Source organism: Convolutriloba macropyga, chromosome 2, assembly GCF_964194025.1.
Source record: "Convolutriloba macropyga chromosome 2, txConMacr16.3, whole genome shotgun sequence".
Lineage (NCBI taxonomy): Eukaryota > Metazoa > Xenacoelomorpha > Acoela > Convolutidae > Convolutriloba > Convolutriloba macropyga.
Window position 1 is genome coordinate 72,125,279 of NC_134469.1, and position 21,779 is coordinate 72,147,057.

The window sequence follows — 21,779 nt, forward strand, 5'->3', positions numbered from 1 at the left end:
GCATCAGTTGCTCAGCAAAGCAATCTACAATGAACGGCAGAAATATCAAAAATGACATCAAAATTAGAACCAGGATAAATCATTCAAAGTTCAATTTTACATTCAAGCTACTTGAAGTTTGTTCTTATAGGTAACAGTTAACATCTCTAATGTTTATTGATGTTGATACCAGCCCCTGTGTCCTCTCATTGAGTAACAGGATTATGTCTAACAACAAAACAAAATCAAAATAGTTTGCACTTTTACGGAATTTTCTTAACCAATATTTTTTGCCCTATTTTTTTGTTTCAATCACAATAAGGGCTATGAGAATCAATGGTGGATATTATCTGGGAATCTCCCGGGTATGTTTTATATGTGTTCTAGAACAATCTTTCGCGTGTACTTTTTTAATGATTATCTCACTATGTTTGTTGCATTTCCTGACTTTATTTTGTTAGATTGCTCTCATTCAGAGTTTCAATGAGCCTATTTTATGTGGCGGCAGTTTAATACCAAACTTTTAACGAAAAGTCAGATGAAATTGCTTTCATAAAAAAATGAAAAATCGTGTTATAATAAAAATTCTGAAAAAAACAATTAATAGTCCCTTGTTGAAGCAATTTTCAGTAAACAGTGGGGCCACTACCCGCGCAAACTTTGCTAGCAAATCGTTCGTCATTATTCGCTCATGTTTTCATTTAATCAATGTAATTCTCGCCTGAATTGGCTGCTATTTGAGAGTAAACATCCGATGCTACTCAACAGTTGTTCAATAGCCGCCTTCATTTCAGCCGGCATTTAGAGTTAGCCTGTTAGTTTAAAGTTCAAAACATTTCAATTGGTTTTGGGCTCTGTTTTTTCGATCTGTTGACTCATTTTCTTGAATTTTGATGATGTTGATGATGATGATGAACTTCAATGATGATTTTGTTCACGCCGAAACAAGAAGTGGAGTGAAAAAAGAGTGTTTTTGCGGTATAAATTGTTTTCACTCTATTTTTAAAGTAGAGTGAGAAAACGTTTAAATAAAACTTCGATTTCTGGCTTGGGGTTTTTCATCTCATGCTATAAAATATAATTTTTACTATTTTTCTGTTATCGTAATATTTTTCAAAATGGCTTTCAGAATCCATTCTCAGTCCCTTGTAGGTGCAGTTTTTCGTTTAGTAATTGAAAATTCTTTGAATTGTGACTGGTCCTGTTTTTTAATTGGCCTTATCTTTCATTCACGTTTTTTGTTTTATATAAGTCACGATTTCTACGCTTGACTTGACCTACCTCACTCACTGTTGAATTTTTTCACTCATTGACTTTCGTAATGAAGTGAGTTCGCTCAAAATCAAGAGAAACTTGATAAATCGCTGAAACCCGGTCATTAAGTCTTAATGCATTGGTTTATCAGAGTTCATTAGAGCGATTGCTAGCTGGCATTAGTATTAAGCATAATAGCTTTCAGTTGAAAAGCTGATTTTTTTTTCAATTCAGAACCTAACTAAAACTGCATACCAAGTTAGAGCTTTTTGACTATTAGTGACAAATTCTGTTAATTTGTTTTCACTTTATCTTTTTCTTATTCAATCCCTATGTCCGTCAAGCTGCTCAATGGCGGCTATTTTCTGGCCATTTGCTGGCTATGTTCTGAACTTTCTAACCACTTATTGGTAAAAATATATCGGAAAGTAATTTTTGCAACACCGTTAGTTGTTTAGTATAGTGACCGAAGATAAAGGGGAATTGAGTTTTTCACGAACAAAAAATTTTAGGCGCACAATCAGGCTGTCTTTGACTGTAGTCTTTTGTCTGTCTAAGTGCAGCTCTATGGGTTTTTGTTAGTTGGCAGCTGGATCAGACGCTTTTTCTACAATGCACAATGTTTGCAAATAAGGTTTAGAGGTCGCCTAATGAAACTGTTCAATTGAGAAAAACGTATAGTACGAAACGTATGCATATTAAGAGTGTGTGCTCCCCTCATAAAAGTAAAGTAAAGAGTGTAAAGAATCTTCCGCACATCCTTGGAATCGACGTTTCTAGAACAAGATCTAAGAAATGGAAGCGACACCCAACAGATTTTAACATTTTTCTCAAATCGTGGAGTTTTCAATTTAACGGCCTCATCGTGCAAAAAACCATCGTCGTTCAAATTTTCTATTATAGAATTCTCGATAATTGGAGAAGAGTTAGAACATTTCCAAATTGAAATATGGGAACCAACAGTGCATTGTTTGTTCAAATTCGTGTTATTGGAAAACATTCAATCTTGCGGACGACCAGTCCGAATGTCGCGGTTTGGAACCCCTCTCGGGTCAATTTTTTTACACCCATAAAATATTTCTAAGCTACACCCCCCTCTAAATACAATTGCTCAGCCTGCCTTTGAGAGCAATTCATCCGACATTTGTCGGTTTCTTGGTGAAAAAATCAATAAGAATCAATACTAAGAATCTTCTTCATTGTTGTTGGCTTTCCTGTTCTACAAGATTTATAAACTAAGTATAACTAAGGCGTCTAAACAGAAAATACTAACTAACCGTAGGAGTGCTACTACAGCATTGGGTTTTCGAGAAGAATAGTCTTATTCGAAGTAATCCAGCACCAAAATCTTTGAATGGTAAATTAAGTGACCAACACTAACGAATTGAATGGGTTCCATTGAGCGTAATAAATTTTGCCAATATTTTGAAAAATTCACATTTTAGGCGAAACATCCGTCCGAGAGGAGAGCACAATTAATTTGACAAACCCGCCCTGAAGACAGGCTTCAATAGCAGTATAACATAAAAGTTACGACAGACGAGAAAACTAGACCCTGTTTCGGCTCCAAAATTTTGCGAGAAAATAATTTAACATAAAAACCACCATACACTTATATACGCACTTATTTAAGCAATGTGCTTTTGCCTACGATGAGTCTACTCCCGCTTACAAGTAAGATTTTGATTATCGCAAACGATCACTTTACCTCAGTCACGTAATACTCTCGGTGCGCGATACCTAGTTCTTTTACTAAAACCGAAAAAAAAAACGCTTAGCATATAATTTAGGAGCAAATTGTGCAACTGATCAAAAGACGCCTAACCAGTGTTTGAGGAGTGAAACGATAATTGCAACTGAAAAACTAAATGATTTGCGAAGCAGGAAAGACCAGCAAAGTCCGAGAGCGAAAAACTTGGCAAATCACGGACACCGCTGAAAGTTCCAATACTGTGTCCTGCAGCATAAAGATGCAAGATTGATAAGAGTCAACCCGTACATTCATTCTTAATAGAACCACTTTCACGTCCGTTTGGGATGAGTATGTGTTAACGAAAAGGTGGCTCTTCAAGCTCAACAAAATTTGAACAATTCGATTATTAGCATTCAGACCACCCAGGAATCTGGGGTATGAATTGCATGGCAAGACACTAATGGTGGCCGTACATGTGTCGCGAGTTCAGTATAAAATATACACTGCACTGCAATTAGTAAGATTTCGAAACCAGTCATTCCCGCTTAGCAAAATGAATTGCAATTTTCCAAGTTAAAAAAAACATTTAATAAAAATCAAAATCTTTCTCCAGTTTTTAAAAAATTTAGGCCAAATCCTAAGTTTAAACGGGTGTCAAATAAAAAGTTTCCGATAAAACGAACATACGGCAATAATAGAAGCTCCAACAAATGATTAGAGCAATTGCTTTAAAAACAGACATCGACAATCTGAAACGTAGAAAATGAAAAAAATTATTTTTTAAAACTACTTACCTAGAGGGATAGCGCGGCTTGAATCGAAACCTCAGGCACAAGGTCACCGCAGCACAAGCAAGTTTTGGATAAGCAATCACACACACTACTACTCATATATCTTTTCCCGGAGGTTGGTGGCAGAGTAAATCAGCGCTAAATCAGTCTAAAGATATTCTGTTCCTCAGGATGGCCAGTACTCTGTTCAGGGCCCAATTTACACGGGCCAGTCTTGATTTTTGAGTAAAATTTACTGCATGAACAAAAATGTTCAACTTAACTCCCGCCAACAGGGTCTGCTTTATATGCGATTCGAACTTGCGCTTTGGTACTTATAACATTTAATTTGCGTAGCAAGTCGTAACCACAAAGCTAAATGCGCTTTGTGTTAATTGCCTACAAACTAGCTTATATATAAATAGTTTGTATGCTACTATAATAATTACCAGTCATAAGCTACAAAAGTATGACTTACTCTGCTCAGACTTATTTTTGGGGTATGAGTAATTTTCAGATTGTACAGATAAGTTTAGCATGGGCTAACTCCGTGATCTCAATATAATCATAATGAAGAAGAACTGCACATAAAGAAACTTGAAATATTCTGAGAAGCAATGTTTCAGAACTGAATTAAACTTTTACACTTGAAATGTGCTGGTTCAGCGCTGAAATGCTCTGAGACCCAAGTCCGGGTTATTATAATACAAAGACCCAAGTCCGGGTTATTATAATACAAATGCAGCTAGGGTACCAGTTAAAAACGGCAATAAACGTCCGTATCCAGCCAAAATTACCTACAAATTGCAGCTCTATGGGACAGCTACAACAGCAACGTACTTCATGAAAATGAATAATATTATCAGAATGAGCCAGACATTTTTGGGGAGAGCGAATAAATTGCGGCTATATAGGACTGGGAGGTACCAGCGTAAAAAAATCCACGTTTTCTATCTGAGTATTTACATACTGGGACGGTCTGGACATGCCAGTCATTTCAAACCGACACCTCGCCCTGTGATGAGCTTGAGTGACTGCATGTCTCATTTCGTGTGTCGGGTTGAGTGCATGTGAGCGTTCGCACGTGTGTACAAGCGTATTTCGGTTTCAATGCGTTGAGAACTGCCAAAAATGCTACAAAGATTAAATCATACACCTTATTCTTCTTCGCCGTAGAATGCTTCCATCATTCTTGAAAAGGAAAAGTTTCGAAAATAAATTAATGTACAAATTGTGATTTCATAATTTGTCAATTTTTCAACAGTTTTGTTCAAAACTACAAAGCTCTCCAAACAAATTCATTGATTTTAATCAAAAGTAATTTTAATAGGATTGGGTTCTACTTTCCAATGTAACGCTTTGTAGTTTTTACGTCGTTAAGAATTGAAATTCAAGTTTCTGCACCTTTGGTCGGACGACTAATTGGAAATAAATGTTTTGCTTATTAAGACTAGCTTTTTACATTAAAACAGAAGATTAATTAATTAATTATTGAATGAACAGAAATTATAAACTTCATTCATGTTTGACCGGTTGGAAATATGAACTGGAATTAATAATTTCTTTCTCGTTGATTTGATACTTTTCATAATAAAATAAAACGTATTTTAGTTTTGACGGTAATTACCTTGTTCAAAATACAAGTCAATAAATCAGTCCAGTTTTTTATATATGACTTCTTCTAATTTTCCTCCAAGATTAAAATCAAGTTTAACTCTGCAACATAACAAATCATCTGGCTAATATTTGGTCGTTGGTTACCAAATGTGACCTCGAAATTGAAATACCCATTTAGTTAAACTCTCCATATATAAACATACAACCTCACACCATATGTCAGCTTCACACACACCAATAGCCAGAGATAAATGACATTGACAGGCCACGCACAATGCAGTAGACGACGAAGAGCAATTAACGGATATGAGAAAATTCAACATGGTCCAGAAAGTCACAAGAACGTCAAATTTAAATTGGAGTCGACCCGGGCTATCCATCGTTATGTTATCATCGTTTGTGGCACAAATCCCTCACGCAAACACATTGAAGGAACACAATACGTGTTGCGTAGTTGAGTGAGTTCGAATGGATGCAGTGACCCAATAGTCATGGAACAAAACATAATAAAATGAAGGAACAAAATTAGGACGACAGGGAGGCAAAAACAAAGTCAAATAAGGAATTAGAAAACTGCAGTGGCGTGGGTAGCGACTATGTTGTCCATTTAGGGACATAGACGCCGATTGAAGCTTTTACAAGATATAGATACAACAGGTAATGGCTACTCGTTATGCGGATAAAATACTGAGAGAGAAAGAGAGAAACTAAGGAATGAATCTACGAATATCCGTCTCCCTCGAAAAAGAGATAGAGAAGAGAGAGAGAGAGCGAGGGTGGTCTTCATCGTCTTGACAAAACAACACAAGACAGGACAAAACGAACAAAATAACACAAAACCGAGTCACACCAGAACAGCGCGTCATGGTTGAGTCGTCAGAAGTTGCATCACGTCTTCAGAAGAACATTCTAGATCTGGCTCCAGTTAATGTGTAGAGTTAGAGACACAGTTGCTCGCAGGTTTGTTCACAGCTGTGACGTCATTGATTTCGGATGGGGAGGGTTCCTGCTGTTGTTTTGAGGGTGAGGCCGGTGAGGATGAGTTTTGGGTGTCGGGTGAGTTGGTTCCAGGGGAGCCTTCCTTGTCATTGAGGAGCTGGTCAACGTCCAGGTGTCTAATGTCGAGTTTTCCCTTGACCATGATTGGCTTATCGCCCACTTCGTTCTTCACAACCTGCCACCTGCGTCTGTTCAGCTCAACTTCGTCATATGCTTCTGAACACTGCGGGAGGAACTTGCTCAGCAGGCTGAAATATTTCCCAGTGATCACCATAAAATAACATATTTTTTGCAAGACACTAGATAAATTTTTCACCATATTGCAAGAAACTTTTTCTTCCTATTCTTCTTGAAGCCCCTAATAGTATCCTTATACCACTATATTTTGCCAAACTATTACGCTTGAGCTTGCTAATATTAGGACATTCTTTTGCTTAGTTCAAAAATAGTCGAAAACGAAATAATTAACGTGATCGGCTCTTCAAAACTTTTTGACAGCTCTATTAAAGCTAATTTGACGAGGACGAAAAAAAACAAAAATCAAATCGCCTTGCCTGAGCAATTAAAACATAGCTGGCAGATTGCCAGAAAATAGCCGCAATAGATTCGTAGATCGGCAGGCTAAAAAAACAGTAAAAAAGACAGACCACAAAAAATTCGTCTTTTCATTGAAGGCTGATCTGTTAGTTATATTTTGATTCAAAATCTGTATAAGTTATTGCTGCCTCTACTAGCTGACCTCAAATAACCTTTATTTAGAGTGACACACACCCATTTGACCTTATCTCTTTGAATTAAAGTAATTAAAAGTCAATTTCAAATTGAGGAAGTCATTTTTGAGAGTGAGGTAAATCAAGTGTGACCAAAAATTTAATCACGCGCATGAACAAAAAAACACGCTCCACTAAGAGCAAAAAATGACGTCACACATGCAATTCAATTGAAATTGCATGAACGAATGAACAAGAAGTGGCTGTGACGTCATATGGTCGTAACAAAAATCATGACGACGAAATAAAAAAAACATAGCAGGACAAGTCCTGACGTACAATTCAAAGAATTTTCATTGACTAAACAGAAAAACTAGACCTAGAATGGACTATGAGTGAATTGAAAAAACCATTTTTTAAAAAAATCAGATCAAAAAAATAAGAAAAAACGGAAAATCGATGTCAAAATGCCGCATGTGAACAAAAAAACCACTAGCGAGAAATGAAAATTTAATTCAAACAACAAACTAGGTCTAGATTGAGCTGTGAATGGATTGGGAAAACCATTTAGAAAAAAATCTGGTCCAAAAAATCGAAAAAACAGTAAAAATCAGAGTGAAATTGCCGCATGTGAACAAAAAACCACTACCGAGAAACCGAATTTTTGTTCAAACACCGTTTTCTCACTCTACTTTAAAATTAGAGCGAAAAAGATTCACGCCGCAAAACCACTCGCTTTTTCGCTCCATTTCCTGTTTCGGCGTGACCAAAATCACTACTCCAATTTGACTTCAAAAATCATGAAAATGTGTGAACAGATCTTAAAAAAAAGACAGCGCCCCAATACAATTCAAATTCTTTGAATTGTAAAAAACCAAGAGAAGGCCAATAATAGCCCCAGCTATCGCTCTGCGGCTATTAATAATTAATTCTTGTTCAAACGGATTAAGACTCCCGTCGTGTCTTAAAAAGGGTGGGACAGGTTGGGGGTTGTGTGGTGGAGAGGGGTGGGTGCATGGTGTGTACTAACTCGAATGTGGGAAGGGCGACGTTATCGAGGAAGCTGATTTGCTGTTCTGGAATGTGGGCTCTGTGTCTGTCCATCATCTCATTCGGCTGAGCACCCATCTCTCGCTCCAGGTCTCCCTGGTTGAAGAATTCCTCGTACAGACTCTCCTAAACAACAACCACAAAATCATCACTAGATATAACACACTCGGATCGAGAATTAGCTGTAAAAACCCAAAAATATAAAGGAAAGAATGGAAACAACAACAACTTTCAGTCGTCAACTCGCCATCGATTTTAACAGAAGGGTGGAAAGGACCAATACAGCGGTGGAAGTTTCAGAATAACGGTGGAATTAGTATAGGAAATAAAAATTTACATTCTGTTGATAAAGTAAAGCATTTATAATTGTCAACAAAAAGTCAAGTGTCCTAAAAAGGGATCTTTTCGGTACCCCCCCCCCCCATTACCTCTCCCCCCCCCCCACCGTCCCTGTGCTGGTATATGAAAATTTTTATGTTATTCTTAAACCATCTGATTCTGAGTTGCAAATAAAACCAACCCACTAAGCTGGCGGCGTTAACGGAAACGATTTCAAAATTGTGTGGAGTAAACCTTGGTTTAATAAATTGAAGTGTCACAATGAACAAGTAGTCCTCACCGCAACTTCTATCAAGTTGTTCCAGTCCTTCGTCTGATCAGAGAGATCACACGAGGTCATGATTAAACACAAGAGCAGTTCGTGGTGTTTCTCGTTGTCAACTTGGTACCCATTACAGGCCATGTCTTTCAGTTTGGCCATGATTTTGAAGTGGTGCGCGAGGTCTGTGGCCAGTATGTTGCACTGCAGCATATCCAGGGCCTCTTTGAACTGGTTGTCTGGAAGAGTAGCGAATATGTTGCAACTGCCACTGTTCAGGATGGCCACAGTCTGTGCAAAGTGGTGTCTCTCCATAACGGAGCCCTGCGAGCTGTAGAGGGATGCCAGGGTGCTTTTCTAAATAAATAAAAACTGCTTTAGCAAAAACAAACAAATCTGAATCAATGAACAAATCAAATCAAAGGCTGGCCCAAACACAGAGAAAACTCAAGATTGGTTAAAATTTGAATAGAAATAACCCTCAAGTTTGTTTTTGCTCCAACCCTCCTTGCAAATGAGGCTAGGAACTTTATGCCAGACCAATTTTCGTGTCTGCTCAATTTTGGTCGATCGATATCTTCTACGGAGATTTGCAACAGCAGCAAGACCACCAATAAGCAGTCGAAAACTGAATTGATTATTGAAGAGAAATTTTCAGTTGTTGATTTCTCGAGTAAATACTGCGTTTTAAATTTTCAGAGCTTTTTCACTTTTCAAGTTTCAAATACGCTTAAGTCTTTAAAACAGATGTTTGTAAAATACGAAACAAATGTATTTAGTAGACGTCTAATAGGCACACAAAAGGGGTCCAAAGATTATTGAAATGTTTTTAAAATTTTGTAAAGGTGAAAACATTTGGAGCAAAATAGAGCAAAAATCATTGTTAGACTACTCGATTCTTTTAGTCTAAGCACCTATAAATTCCATTTATTCTCAAAATCCAACAAATTTTAAAACGACTAACTTTTTATTCTTCTATTTTCCAGCAATTCGGAGATTTTCAAAAATGGTACTTGACAGAAAAATTTATTTCGCAATTTATTCGGATATTGTTTTTCTTAGATAATGCCTAGAAATTTGTTTCTGTGTTTCTGTTAAGAATCTGGCATGCAGGAAATGTTGGACGCTGTACTCTTTTATTACGTTAAGAATTACGTAATAAAGAATTACGTAATTTTTTGGAAAGAATTACGTAACTCACGGTGCAAAATGGGAACATGAACGATGAGATATGCTGCAAAATTCAACTAAAGTATTGAAAGATAACTTTGTAAGACTCTGCGTTCATTGTTTTCAATGATTTCGCAGTAATCCTGCAAAATCTCGAATTTTAGTCGGTTTCAAACACTTGAATGCTTGCGGAACGTTGAAGTTTCTGAGAGCAAGGGTTGCGATTTATTAGACATGTGTACCGACTATTTCTCAATGAAATCAAAATGATAGACAGTTTTCCAGTTCATTGTAAGGGATACTAACGGAGTTGATTTCGAATGAGTTGTTCGTTCCTCGATGGTCAATGTCGTGACACAAGCACGCTATGAATGTGACAAACGTCTCCAAGTCACTGAAAATAAAACCATAACAAATGATTATTTCATGTTTTCAATTTTAAACTTCTTCTATCAGACTCAGCGAGCATTTAAGAAAACAAGAAACGGTTCTGTTGTTTGATGGAAGTACTGCATTTGTGATAGGAAAACCACGAGAGAAACTACTTGCAACTATGAATTTTGTTCGCAACTATTCTCATCATCTGAATTTCAATTGTGCCAACTCATAATTGAATTTGCAGAACAAGCTGAAATCTCAATTCATTATTTAGATTTCCTCGAAAAAAGACTTGCGAGTTAGATAGAACATTTCAACTCTTCAATTAATCATTTTTATTGGACATGGCAATTACGTAATTATTCTTTCGTAGTTTTAAGTGTCTGAAGTATTTCAGGTATCTTTTGCTGTTTAAAAGACAGACAACAAATATGTTCAATGAAGTTCTGACTGTGACTGAAAAATACATGCCAGTTTTTCAGTATTGACCCAAATTAAATGTCGACTTCTGCATGAATGCCAAATACTTTTTTCAATTCGATTCAATTTTGTTGAGCGAACTAAAATTTCTTGATTGAAGAAATAGTTTAAAAGAGCCCAAGATAACCCAATTTATTGCGGACATATCGGATTACAACCCCAATTAAGAGACAAGGGAGGATTAGCAACCATACCTTAATTGGCTGGCGACGCTCGATTTGCAGTTCTTGCAAATAAGGTAGAAAAAGTGGGCAACTGAGAAAGCGTGCCACCAGTTATGATAAGAAACACTATCTCTGTAGCCCTGTTTCACAGTCAGACTGAACTGGACCAGGGTGTCCATGTCCAAGTGCCAACGGCTGATGAAACCCAGTTCGTGGAACATGTTGAGAACACATCGCACCGTCTCACTATAAGGTATAGTCAAGCGGGCGTTGAACTTGAAGCTATCGATTCCTGGCCACTTCTCACACACGTTTTCCCTCTCCTCTCCCAAGAGTGCGGTGACCTCGTCCAATGAGAGGTTCTTCATGTGATAGAGCATAAGTTCATTCGTCAACAAAATCTTCTTCTGCGCTTGTTGAACTTTTTGGTAAAGCAATGACTGAAAGCAAATAAAATAAACTAAAAATCATATTTAAACCCTGTTACACGTCAATACATAGCATGATGAAAGGGTTAACAGGTAGTATTCATCTCTTAGTCCACCTCAACAAAAAAGCTTCTTGTACCTTCCTCGCTAACCATTTTAACACAACTTCCTCGCGAAACACAATTTAACGCCAAATATTAAGGATCACCTCATAACTGAAAAATTTGTAATAAAAGTTGCAAAAAATTGACAGCCATTTTTATTAGACTTTTGCTGAAAATGAGAATGCTATATCCCATTACGTGCATTTTTTTTGTCATAAGTCAGTTTGAATCAATTGTCACCAACTCACCTCCGAACCGGCACAAACTACCTTCTCCACAATAATCAGTGAAATTTAAAGTTGAAATGCCATCAAGAATGCAATCAAGAGTAGAAAGAACTAAACAAAAATGGAAACAGGGTTAAAAAGGAACTAGCTTCAGATTTAAAAGTTCTGAAACAATAAGCGCTAAAAATGGGCACTGTTGACAAAGGGGCAGCTAATTAAGTTAAGGGAGGGGGCTAGTATACTGCTGCAGAAACAAATCACTGCTTGATTCTGATCGACTGAATATTATCCTACTCAAATGACCGTGCGAACAACGAATAAAGCTGATTATAGAACTGCTTCATTTAGCTCGACTTTAAGTTTCAATTTGACTCAACTTGTTCATAACTTCAATTGTTTTTTTTTTCAACTGAGGAGGTGGGACTGCGAGCTAATTGTGAATAAGTCAACAAATTTTTCAAACATTCTTGGTTAATACTTTGAAGATTTTCCATTTTTTAATGAGTTTATCAGTTTTGTTACAAACAGGTAACGCATAAAAGGTCACATGACATCGTTGCAAGTCTTGTCTTTGCCCTAATTATAACGTTTTTTTTTATTTTGATCAACGATGTGAATTTCTTTCTTTGTTACATTCAATTTTATTATAGCATTTTTATTTGCACAGCGTATAATACATTAATTTTCAAATTTTATATTTCAGTGAAATTTTGTGACGACACTGTTCGACTTACGCAAGGTCAGTTGACAGTGAGCTGATATAATTAATCTTGATTAAGTAACCATGTATCTTTTAAGCTTCCAAACATTTAAACAGAAATCGAATAAATTTTGGATCTTATAAACAACAGCAGAAACAAAATGCCAACCCGAAACCCGAACGAAAATGCCAACCCGAAACCCGAACGGAAACACGATTAAAAAGGAACTAACTTCAAATTAAATTCAAATTAAAATTCAAATTAAATTAATCTAATAAAGCTTATAGATTATGGGTTTGTAGCTTCAGATTATTTGAAGTTCCCAAAAAACCAACCCAAAATCACTTTTTAAGCAATTCACTTAAGCACAAAATTTGCCAAGTTTGTGTCACAAACGCTAATCAAAAGATATTTGATTCATGTTTGGATGGGGAAGGGAGGGTGGTCTTATCATTTCATTTTCACACTTTCCACTTCGTCTGTGCCATCTCATTACGAACTTGTAACTACTCGAAGTTTTACTGATACTTTTCCTGAAATTTTATGCACAAGTGGGTGAGAGGGCTGTACTCACATGAGCGATAGCAATTGCACAGTAGATGGAGAAAGCCTTTGCCACTTGGACGTCTTCAGTTGAGAAGCAGTTTCCAGCAATCTTGTTGCAGAGTTCAGCCACCCCGATCACCTGGTCTCCGTCTATGATTGGGAAGCAAAGGATGGCCCGGGTGCGGAACCCCGTCTTCTTGTCCACCCCAGTGAAGAACAGCGGGTGCTCATACGCGTCCTTTATATTCAGGATCTCGCCTACACATTCAAACAATTTAAAGTTAGAAGCAAATCAAAATTGCCCATACAATAAAGCATAACAGAGTTTGGAGTATAACCTCCCCTTGATCGGAGTAAATTTAGGTGGAGAGAAGACATTTTAAGAACAACGACGACGAAGAAACAGGCCATGAGAAAAACCAAAATTTGAGGGTTTGACACTGGTTCCAATGCAGATCAAGCATTACTACAATTGCAGAGAGATACTGAAATTAATCTAGCTATGTGCAATCTGCGCATTAATCGCTCCTAGGTTTAATATCTCAACCCACCCTGGCTACAACGTAAACCCCCTCCCCAATTATTATTTCCAATATGCCATATTACACAATCAGCGGATGTATTTACACGTGTGCGCAATAATGATAGAAATGAAGATGATACAATTTGAATCGTTTAGTTTCATCAGTTGCTCTTAGGTATTTCTGGGGCTTATATCAATGGACGAAAGCGAACACAATTCAGTTTAAAATATATTATATTGATGTTGTTGGCATGCAACCTGCCAGTCTGGATTATTTTTATTGTCTTTATTATTATGTAGTCAGCTGGCACACCTGTCGTGGCAACCTGTCCAGCGATGCCTGTGTCAATTGGAATCCGGATCTCTGTGGAAGCCTCTCCCCCATCGAACACTTTGGCCACTAGCTGTTGCCTGTTCTCATTCACCAGAAACAGCGAGCACCTTAATCACACAGGTACACATACACAGTATAAAATAAAACTCTTTTTCGAAGATTTCTCCCAATTATCGCCTTTACCGGGTCTAATGACGATCTATGATTGATTATGATTCATTGTCATCATAGACAGTAGTCCTCTCTTGATAGGCTATGCAATCAACTGTATGTCAACAAATAGCTCCAGATTAAGTGGGGTTCAAGTTTCAAAGTTAAGGGTTCCATTCTGTTACAGCATATATAAATAGAAAACACTTATTTCACCATCAATTTTTTCAGTCACATTTCTAGCTTTTGTTCAAAAACCGCTTCATTTCTGCTTCACAGCAAAATTCAATTTGCGTTTCTCTTAGAAGGTACTTCTAAAAATGTGACAGAGCATTGTTAAATAGTAATGGACATTTTGGTATTGCACGAATATTGCTAAATTTAGGCAATGAGAATAATAAGATTATATTTCTTAAATATTTGTAACATAAATTGAGAGAAATTAAATTTAATTTGGTATTTAAAAAATGGGAGAAGGGTTTCTGGAATTTTGCGATGAATGAAGTTAGTTCGGTACCTTTCAGCATTGCATAGATTCCTGGCCTCTTGCATCACCAACTTGAGAAGCTCAGTCATGTCCTCTGAAACAAGACAATCATTAAAACTTCAATCACACAAAAAGCATCACAAACAATTTTGTATAAAGACAAACATTTTTATGCATGTTGCATGAATTCACTAAATCTTTTACCGAATTTCAAATATTGAATTTTAACCAATTTCTTCAGTAAAAATTTTTCGGGATTTCAAAATTAAATTTAACGAGAGTTTAACTTTAATTCAATTGAAAAATGGCTGAAGACGAAAATTTTTTCAGTCATCAAATTTTAATGCGTGAGCTCTAAAACAACAAGGGGGTTCGAGCTTCTGAGTTTTCTTACACCTATTTGAGTTCTTTCATGGACAATCAAAGAGTAAATGCCTTTGTCAAATCTCAAAATAAAACACGACGGCTCGGGCGAGATTTTTCGTAGCACAGAAAGTTTGTCAACTCCTTGACATTCAATTTTAAAAATCTCAAGTTTAAGCAATTTCATTGGAGCAACCTTAATTAAAACGTGCTTTAATTTTTGAAACTGAGAAACAATCACAACCTTGCTATTCATATAAAATTAACAGATAATAAACCACAGTCTAAGAAAGCAATTAGTTGCAACTAAATTTTTATCTTAAACTAACACCACTAGAAACCTTCAAAAAAGTTCATTAATAATGTCAAATAGTGTCATTTTGGTATCAATGTGAAGTTATCTTCAATTCAGTTGTTCTTCATTCGAAATTTGCGTTATTTTCTTGAATACATTCTAGTTTCAAGTACATTAGTTCTTTGTACTTGAATATTGACGTTTTTGGTTTTTAACTAGATCAGTCAGGCGGACTCTGCAATCTCTTGATTCAATCATATCTGGAACAACCGCAGAACGTATTTTTTCAACTCAACCAGGCAACAGTTGGGAAGACGCCAGCAGCGTTGACAAGGATGTTTTTCTTTTTTCCTAGTTGCTTTTTCTGTTCTTCTGGGCACTAACTCTGCACAAGCAATCAATTCAAATAAACCGTCCTATATAAACCTTAATTGATTTTGAGAATGTGTTTTTAGAAAGTTTTGTTGCAGCTATTCGGAAAGAAGCTTTCTAGTTCAGAAAAACTTCACCTCTATTACTTGAAATGAAAACGTATAAAGGAATGCAATAGAAAATCTACTAGTAAATCGAACTATAAATCACAGTGAGACCCTGAAAACACCCCAATTATCAAATTCATTTTAAATCTGAAGTAAGGAAGTTGAAAACCCAAAATTTCGCTTGCGTTCCTCCCTTGGTTGTCCTTTGTATTTTCTTTCTGAATGTTCCTTAAGTAACCAATTCCCAAGAACCAATTTTAACAAAGAGTTAGTTTTTGTCATATAAAAGCGTAAAATGAAGGTTTACAAAACCGAAGGGTTACAAAGCATGGCAATGAAATGCAGAAGAAATCGAAGAAAGTATTTTTTTTACTTGTCCAAAACTTTTCCTTGCTTACTTTTTTTTCATTTAAAGCAGAAAAACATGTCATATCTTCTTGTTTCTGCCTTCACCATTATCTAAAATTGATGACCAACTAGATTCCCTTGAAAAATTTCTATTTGAAAGTGTCTGAACCATCAAGGCCAATCAACAGAACACTTAAAATTTCTCTCAGCCCCTTATTCTCTGTTGTTCTCGTCTAAATTTTTCCATAGTAAGCTAATACTGTGAAACGTCATTCAATTACTACAGCAAAAATATATCTGGGTATATTTAAGGTTCAGCGTAGGTGCGCATATTATCTACAAAACGAGGTTGTTTTCCTTTGAAACATTTTCATTTTTCTCTTTCTTATTAGAAAAAATTAGAAAAAAGTTGTTAAATTGTTACCATAAATTTGCAGTTGAACTAACAAGTCTATCTTTTAGAGGCTTCTGTGCAAAATATTTTGTTCCCGGAAAAACCAAAGATGAATCTTTCCTGATTTTCTTTTATCTTTTCAAACAGTTCCCCCTTTTATAATAATCTGCAATAAAGTTTGAGTTTTTTTTTATAAAAATCAAAACTAGCTCCTACGGGCTACAAAATGATGTTTATTTTTTCTTCACAATGCGTAAACAAAAAGTGAAAAATTGACTGAAGAAATAGAAAACAGCCAGCCTGCAATATATTTTCCCCATTTTGAAAAATGTTGGAAGAATAAAAAAAACGTACTTACTTTTGCCATCACTTAATGCTGTTCGTTTAATTTATCTTTTCATATTATGAGCAAGAGTTTAAGTTTCAAAAAAGTAATTGCTGTCTTAAAAATTATAATGACAAGATATGACAAAGCGAAAACGCACGAAGTGCTCGCAAAGCTAAGGAATTAAAATTTAAATTTAAAAGATCAGTCTGGTCACAGCCAATAAAAATAATACCTGAGCTATTGTGCTGCCGAAGAACTAAAATTACGTTTCGTTAGAGAATGTATGCCACCTAATCACCGTTATCACATCCATTAAAGTCAATAACTAAGCTTTGGTACCGCCTAGGAACTCATTCTGCGTTGCCTTAAAAATTGATACCAATTATTACATATACATGGAATGAAATAGGCTAACAGAAAAAATGCGGTCACAGCTGAAACAAATAAAATCTTAAATTTCTCCAAATTATTAAAGCTAAAGTAATTGCATGACAACTCAACTCTGAAGGGTTTTAGAGTCTACCCCATTTTAGAATGGATTTTTTCTATCAAAATGCTTTACTGTCAGCGACTGCTTTTGTACACGAAATTTTTCGAATGAGCTGAGAAAGTAGTCATTTCGTTAAATTTTTCCATAATTTATCTAGGAAAACCTGTATTTTCTTGACAAGCTCATATCTTCAACAGGAACGAATTTAAGGAAATATTCGGCGTTGTAAGAGCTTTCGATTGACAGCATCCATGTTTTCCTTTTATCAATATTTCGAGGGGTCAAAAATGGCAGACCAAAATCCCTGACTAACATATAGTTTCTGGTTACCTGAAGTCAGGCCAACAAAATGAAAACTTAAAAAATTTATCCTCTGAAAAATAGTATTATAGTGTAAAAATATAGCGTTTCAGGAAAACTTTTATGTAAAGTTTCAGTCTATATTTCATTAATCTCTACCAATATTGCCTTTTTTTTCTCAAAAGAAAGTTTCGAGTGGACTAACCGAGCTGTGAGAAGAGGTTTTTGGCGACGTTGAGCATGGTCTCAGTCTGAGTCTTGAGTCTTTTCTCCTTCTGGTACGCGATGGTACTGGTCAACACTGTGGTCGTGTAGCGGAACGTGTTGTGCGCCTTAATCTCGTCCATAGCATCAAATGAGGGTTGCTGCTGATTTGCACCGGTTGTCACACCACTAGAACTGCTCCCGATACCGGCTGCCGAACTACCGCCTGAGGGCACCCAACACGAATGACGTGAGTTGGTACTAGACGTAGGGGCATTTGAGGAGGTTGAGGGACCATGTACTCCGTGGAGGTTGCTACTACTGTGGCTGCTGTTTTGCTGCTGTGGTTGTTGTTGTTGGTGTCGCTTGTTAAAGGCACAGAAGAGTGCGATCACGTGACTCTGGTCGCTCCTGCTCTCCACTGGGATACAAAGCATGTTGTACAGCTCACTCCCAAAACACTTTTCCAACTGATCACGCTCCTCCTGAAACCAAATCAATAGTAGCTCTTTGTCTCAACAAATAACTAACAAGAGCTGTTGATTATCACCAATATATTGTTTCTTGAGAAATTTAATGCGGTTCGAATTTAATGAAAGTTTTTTAAAAGAAAGTTTTTTCTCACTGATAACAAAATTTTTTTCTTGTTGATATTAAACATTTTTTTTTTGAAAATTAATTCAAACAATTTATATTTAAAATGTTTAGAGCTGTCTTTAAATTCGACACCAATGTGAACTAATCATATGAAATTGAGATGAAAAATATAAACTACTAGCGTCGGGTGACTTGCTCTTGAACGACAGACAGGGAAAACTTAATTTAGAGGGGGTTTAGCTTAGAAATGTTATACAGGTTCAACAAAACAATCCCACAAGGTTTTGAACCCTTTATCTTCTTGTTGGCAGTCTGTCATCTTACCCTCTCAGCTGCAATGGCTTTGATCACCTTTAGGTCAAATCCGCTTCTGTATTAGCAACAAAATTTATTTCAGAACGAGAGCAACTTAGATAAGTGTGAAGAAGTCACTAAGTCAAAGAAAGTTCATGAACAAAAGCGCATAAACGGCCAAGCAAAATTTTTTGCACAATGAAGCCGATAGAATACCGGAAACGACGAAGAGTCAATCAATAAAAACTCTTCTAACCCTATCTATTTTAGAACTGTCAAAAAATAGAATAAAAGCAAAATAAAGTTAAAAACAACCAATTTTTAGGAAAGTGGCTAGGTGGGGGGAGGGGGGTGTACGTAGTTTGAGGAAGAGTGTTCGGTGGGTGTTTGGGGTGAGCATGTTGGGGGGGGGGGGGGGTAAGGTACGAGGTACGTGGGGGAATGTAGGCAGAGCGCCGATAGATGCCCAGGGAGGTAGGAGTGGTGGGTTCGGTAGGTGTAGGGGTTGGTAGAGGGGTTAAGTAGTTGGGGAGCAGGTAGATAGGGGGGACAGGTAGGTGCGGTGTGGTAGGCAGGGGTTTGATAAGTAGGTGATTGATCTGTACTTTAGATAAATCGGAGGAACTGACCAAGTTCTCAAAATGACCTTTTCACCTTGAATATTACAAGCAGAGATAAATGTTCAATAAAAAGGTCAAACTTCAAGTCATGAACAAACTTGCTTCAGCTAAAAAAAACTGTGTGACACCAATAAGCTTTTTGGAGCCGTAAAAAGACACACGCGTTCAATAATTGCTTCACACGTTGTTCGGGAGCAATTAGAAACTGATAACCCTATTATTTCCATTTTATAAGACTCAGTCAAAAATTTAGCTAATTATTTTAACCAAACTCACCATTCATTCTCTACGAAGATAACTAACCGAAGAGGCTCAAGATCTCAAAAAAAGAAGACAAAAATTTCAGCCCAACGATGAACTTTTTTAAAGTTCTACACAATATTGTCCATTTTTGATAATAATAATTTAACGCACGACCATCAATACAGTTTTATTACAGAATTTACCGAAAAATATTTTCCAAATTTTGAAATTCACATAAATAAAATTATTTTTTCGTTTGAATACGTATGGACTCCTAGTTTCCTGGTCTACGCTGCTTGATCAAATCAGAACAACATTTTAGGAACATCCAGATGACCAAAAGTTGCTTGATATCATTTTTGACTCATCGCGTATTCATTTGAAAACTTTTAAAAAGTCGTTTCGTTTCGAGCAACTTTTACCAAAACAATAACGCACGCTATTGTTAATCACATTTTCTTTTCAACTCGACCACCGTCAGAGGCCGTCAATTTTAATGAAGCAGCAAGAAAAAGACAATTTTTATTAAAATTTTCTTGAAATTTCATCTATTTTCGAGTGCAAGTGTTTACTTCTATTCCACATGAGACTTCCTAAGTTCATGGCTGTTTTCAAGCTGTCAGGCAGTTAAGGTGTTTTGATTTGAGATAGGCAAGCAACCTGACCCGACATACATTTGCTAAAGTTGAGAGGAGAGAAACACTTAATAGTTGAACTCGCAAAAAATTGTAGCTGTTTACAAAAATTTCCTTTCTACAAACATGAATCTTCATCCTATTGACTCAAATAAGACCTCAGCTGTGCATTCGCTTCTTATATACAATTCTTTAGGTTTTGAACAGTTCAGTTCTAATTCTATGGCAGAAAAAAATTCATCGTAGGTTTAGCAGATGTCATCATTCCTTGTACTTATTGATACACAAGTTAAAGACTTCTTTCGCATTTGAGGAACAAAATCTTTAAAACCTTGCATATTAAAAAATGAATGCTCTTAGGACTGATACCACTAACGTTTTTTGACGTTTTTATGAAGTCAACTATTGTCAGAAGTCAACTATTGTCTTAAGTTATGTTTGCAACAATTGTTGTTTTGTAACATTAATGTTTGCGAATTATTTTTTAGCGGAAAAATAAGCATGAAGACAAGACTACTGACAAAATTTGTAACTTTGTTAGCATGTCAGGCCGCCTTTAATTTTTTTTTCATTTCACGAAGACAAGTATTTCAAAGACTTCTAACTCTGTAGTCCTAATAAACTAAGAGCCTTCTTGGCACTTTTTTACATTAGCAAAAAACACTCTGCAGTGGTTACACTATTTTCCAAACAATTGACAATCTTGCAGGTGTTGACATTTGCAGTAAAAAAAACGTTACTTCGGGTGAAAATGTTTCAATTTTACTTAAACTTTCCGAACAAATTTCACACATTTCCAGATTGCTTGAAACCCTGCTGAACTCACGTCAATTTGTAACGCTATCCAAATTCAAAATCAAATGTAGGTTTGAATTTAGAATTGAATATTTTTTGCAAAAATTGGCAATTTTTTTTATTTCGAGAGCTAGTGGATAAAAACGATCGGAACACTATGAACAAACATAGACAGTTTCTAGACAATAAATCTTCTACTAAATGATTTCAGTACTATAATTAATATCTCAAAAAACAAAGTCAGTTTTAAGCAAAATTAACAAAAAATTCTCCTAAATTACAGAACTATCATAACCCTTGCTTTTGAGCGGTCTGGCGCACCATCATTCTTTATATTTATATGGAAAAGCAAACGTACTAACGGCGGATCAAATTGATCGCGAATGACAGACAGGGCAATTTAATTCAGAAGCGGCTAAATTTTTCTTTATCGGTGTAAAACAAACGACTGCAAAGAAGTGGTTCAAACCCCCGACCTCCGGCGTAATTGCCTACCACATTAACCTGTCGACCATCAAAACCTTAAGATGGAATTCTTACAATCCATGTTCCTTTAGCAACAATTTAATTTCTAAATAAGCACAAATTAGGTGACTCAAAAATCAAGAATGGAAAATTCACTTATGTTCTAATACGGGTCAATCAAAAATTTTGCACGAAAAAGACACGTTTACAATAATTGCTTCAAACTTCGTTCATGAGCAATTAATTAATTAATAATTGTTCAAGAATGAACACCAAACGCGTTTAGAAGAAAATTTCATTCACATCTCCGATGCCTGGTACTGGAAAATTAGATCGTATAAAGCGCATAAATTTACCAGCTAAGTATAAAATACACTAGCTCCTTTTATTTGAATAGCCTACTAAAACGGAAATATCGATGAAAAAAATTGTGTCAATTGTTTTTTTTCATAATTTAGCGAGATCAGAAAAGCACCAGTTTTTATATTAAATATATGTGTCTTGCTTTGCAAATGATATCACAACAAAATCGAAATACAGAGAGCTTAAGGGAGGGCATATTGTGGG

The 21,779-nt window shown here is 36.2% G+C and overlaps 1 protein-coding gene across 1 annotated transcript in view; it reads right to left on the reverse strand.

Moving 5' to 3' along the window:
• Nucleotides 1-4,899: 4,899 nt before the first annotated feature.
• Nucleotides 4,900-21,779, reverse strand: part of LOC142334989 (cGMP-dependent 3',5'-cyclic phosphodiesterase-like) — a 51,821-nt gene continuing 34,941 nt past the window's right edge. The window contains exons 6-14 of the mRNA XM_075383317.1: nt 17,565-18,077; nt 14,393-14,456; nt 13,705-13,832; nt 12,897-13,126; nt 10,893-11,302; nt 10,147-10,234; nt 8,692-9,027; nt 8,053-8,198; nt 4,900-6,560 (exon numbers count right to left, since the gene is read on the reverse strand). Coding sequence (XP_075239432.1) covers nt 6,239-6,560; nt 8,053-8,198; nt 8,692-9,027; nt 10,147-10,234; nt 10,893-11,302; nt 12,897-13,126; nt 13,705-13,832; nt 14,393-14,456; nt 17,565-18,077 — 2,237 coding nt within the window. The 3' untranslated portion in view covers nt 4,900-6,238. The remainder of the gene's footprint in view (nt 6,561-8,052; nt 8,199-8,691; nt 9,028-10,146; nt 10,235-10,892; nt 11,303-12,896; nt 13,127-13,704; nt 13,833-14,392; nt 14,457-17,564; nt 18,078-21,779) is intronic.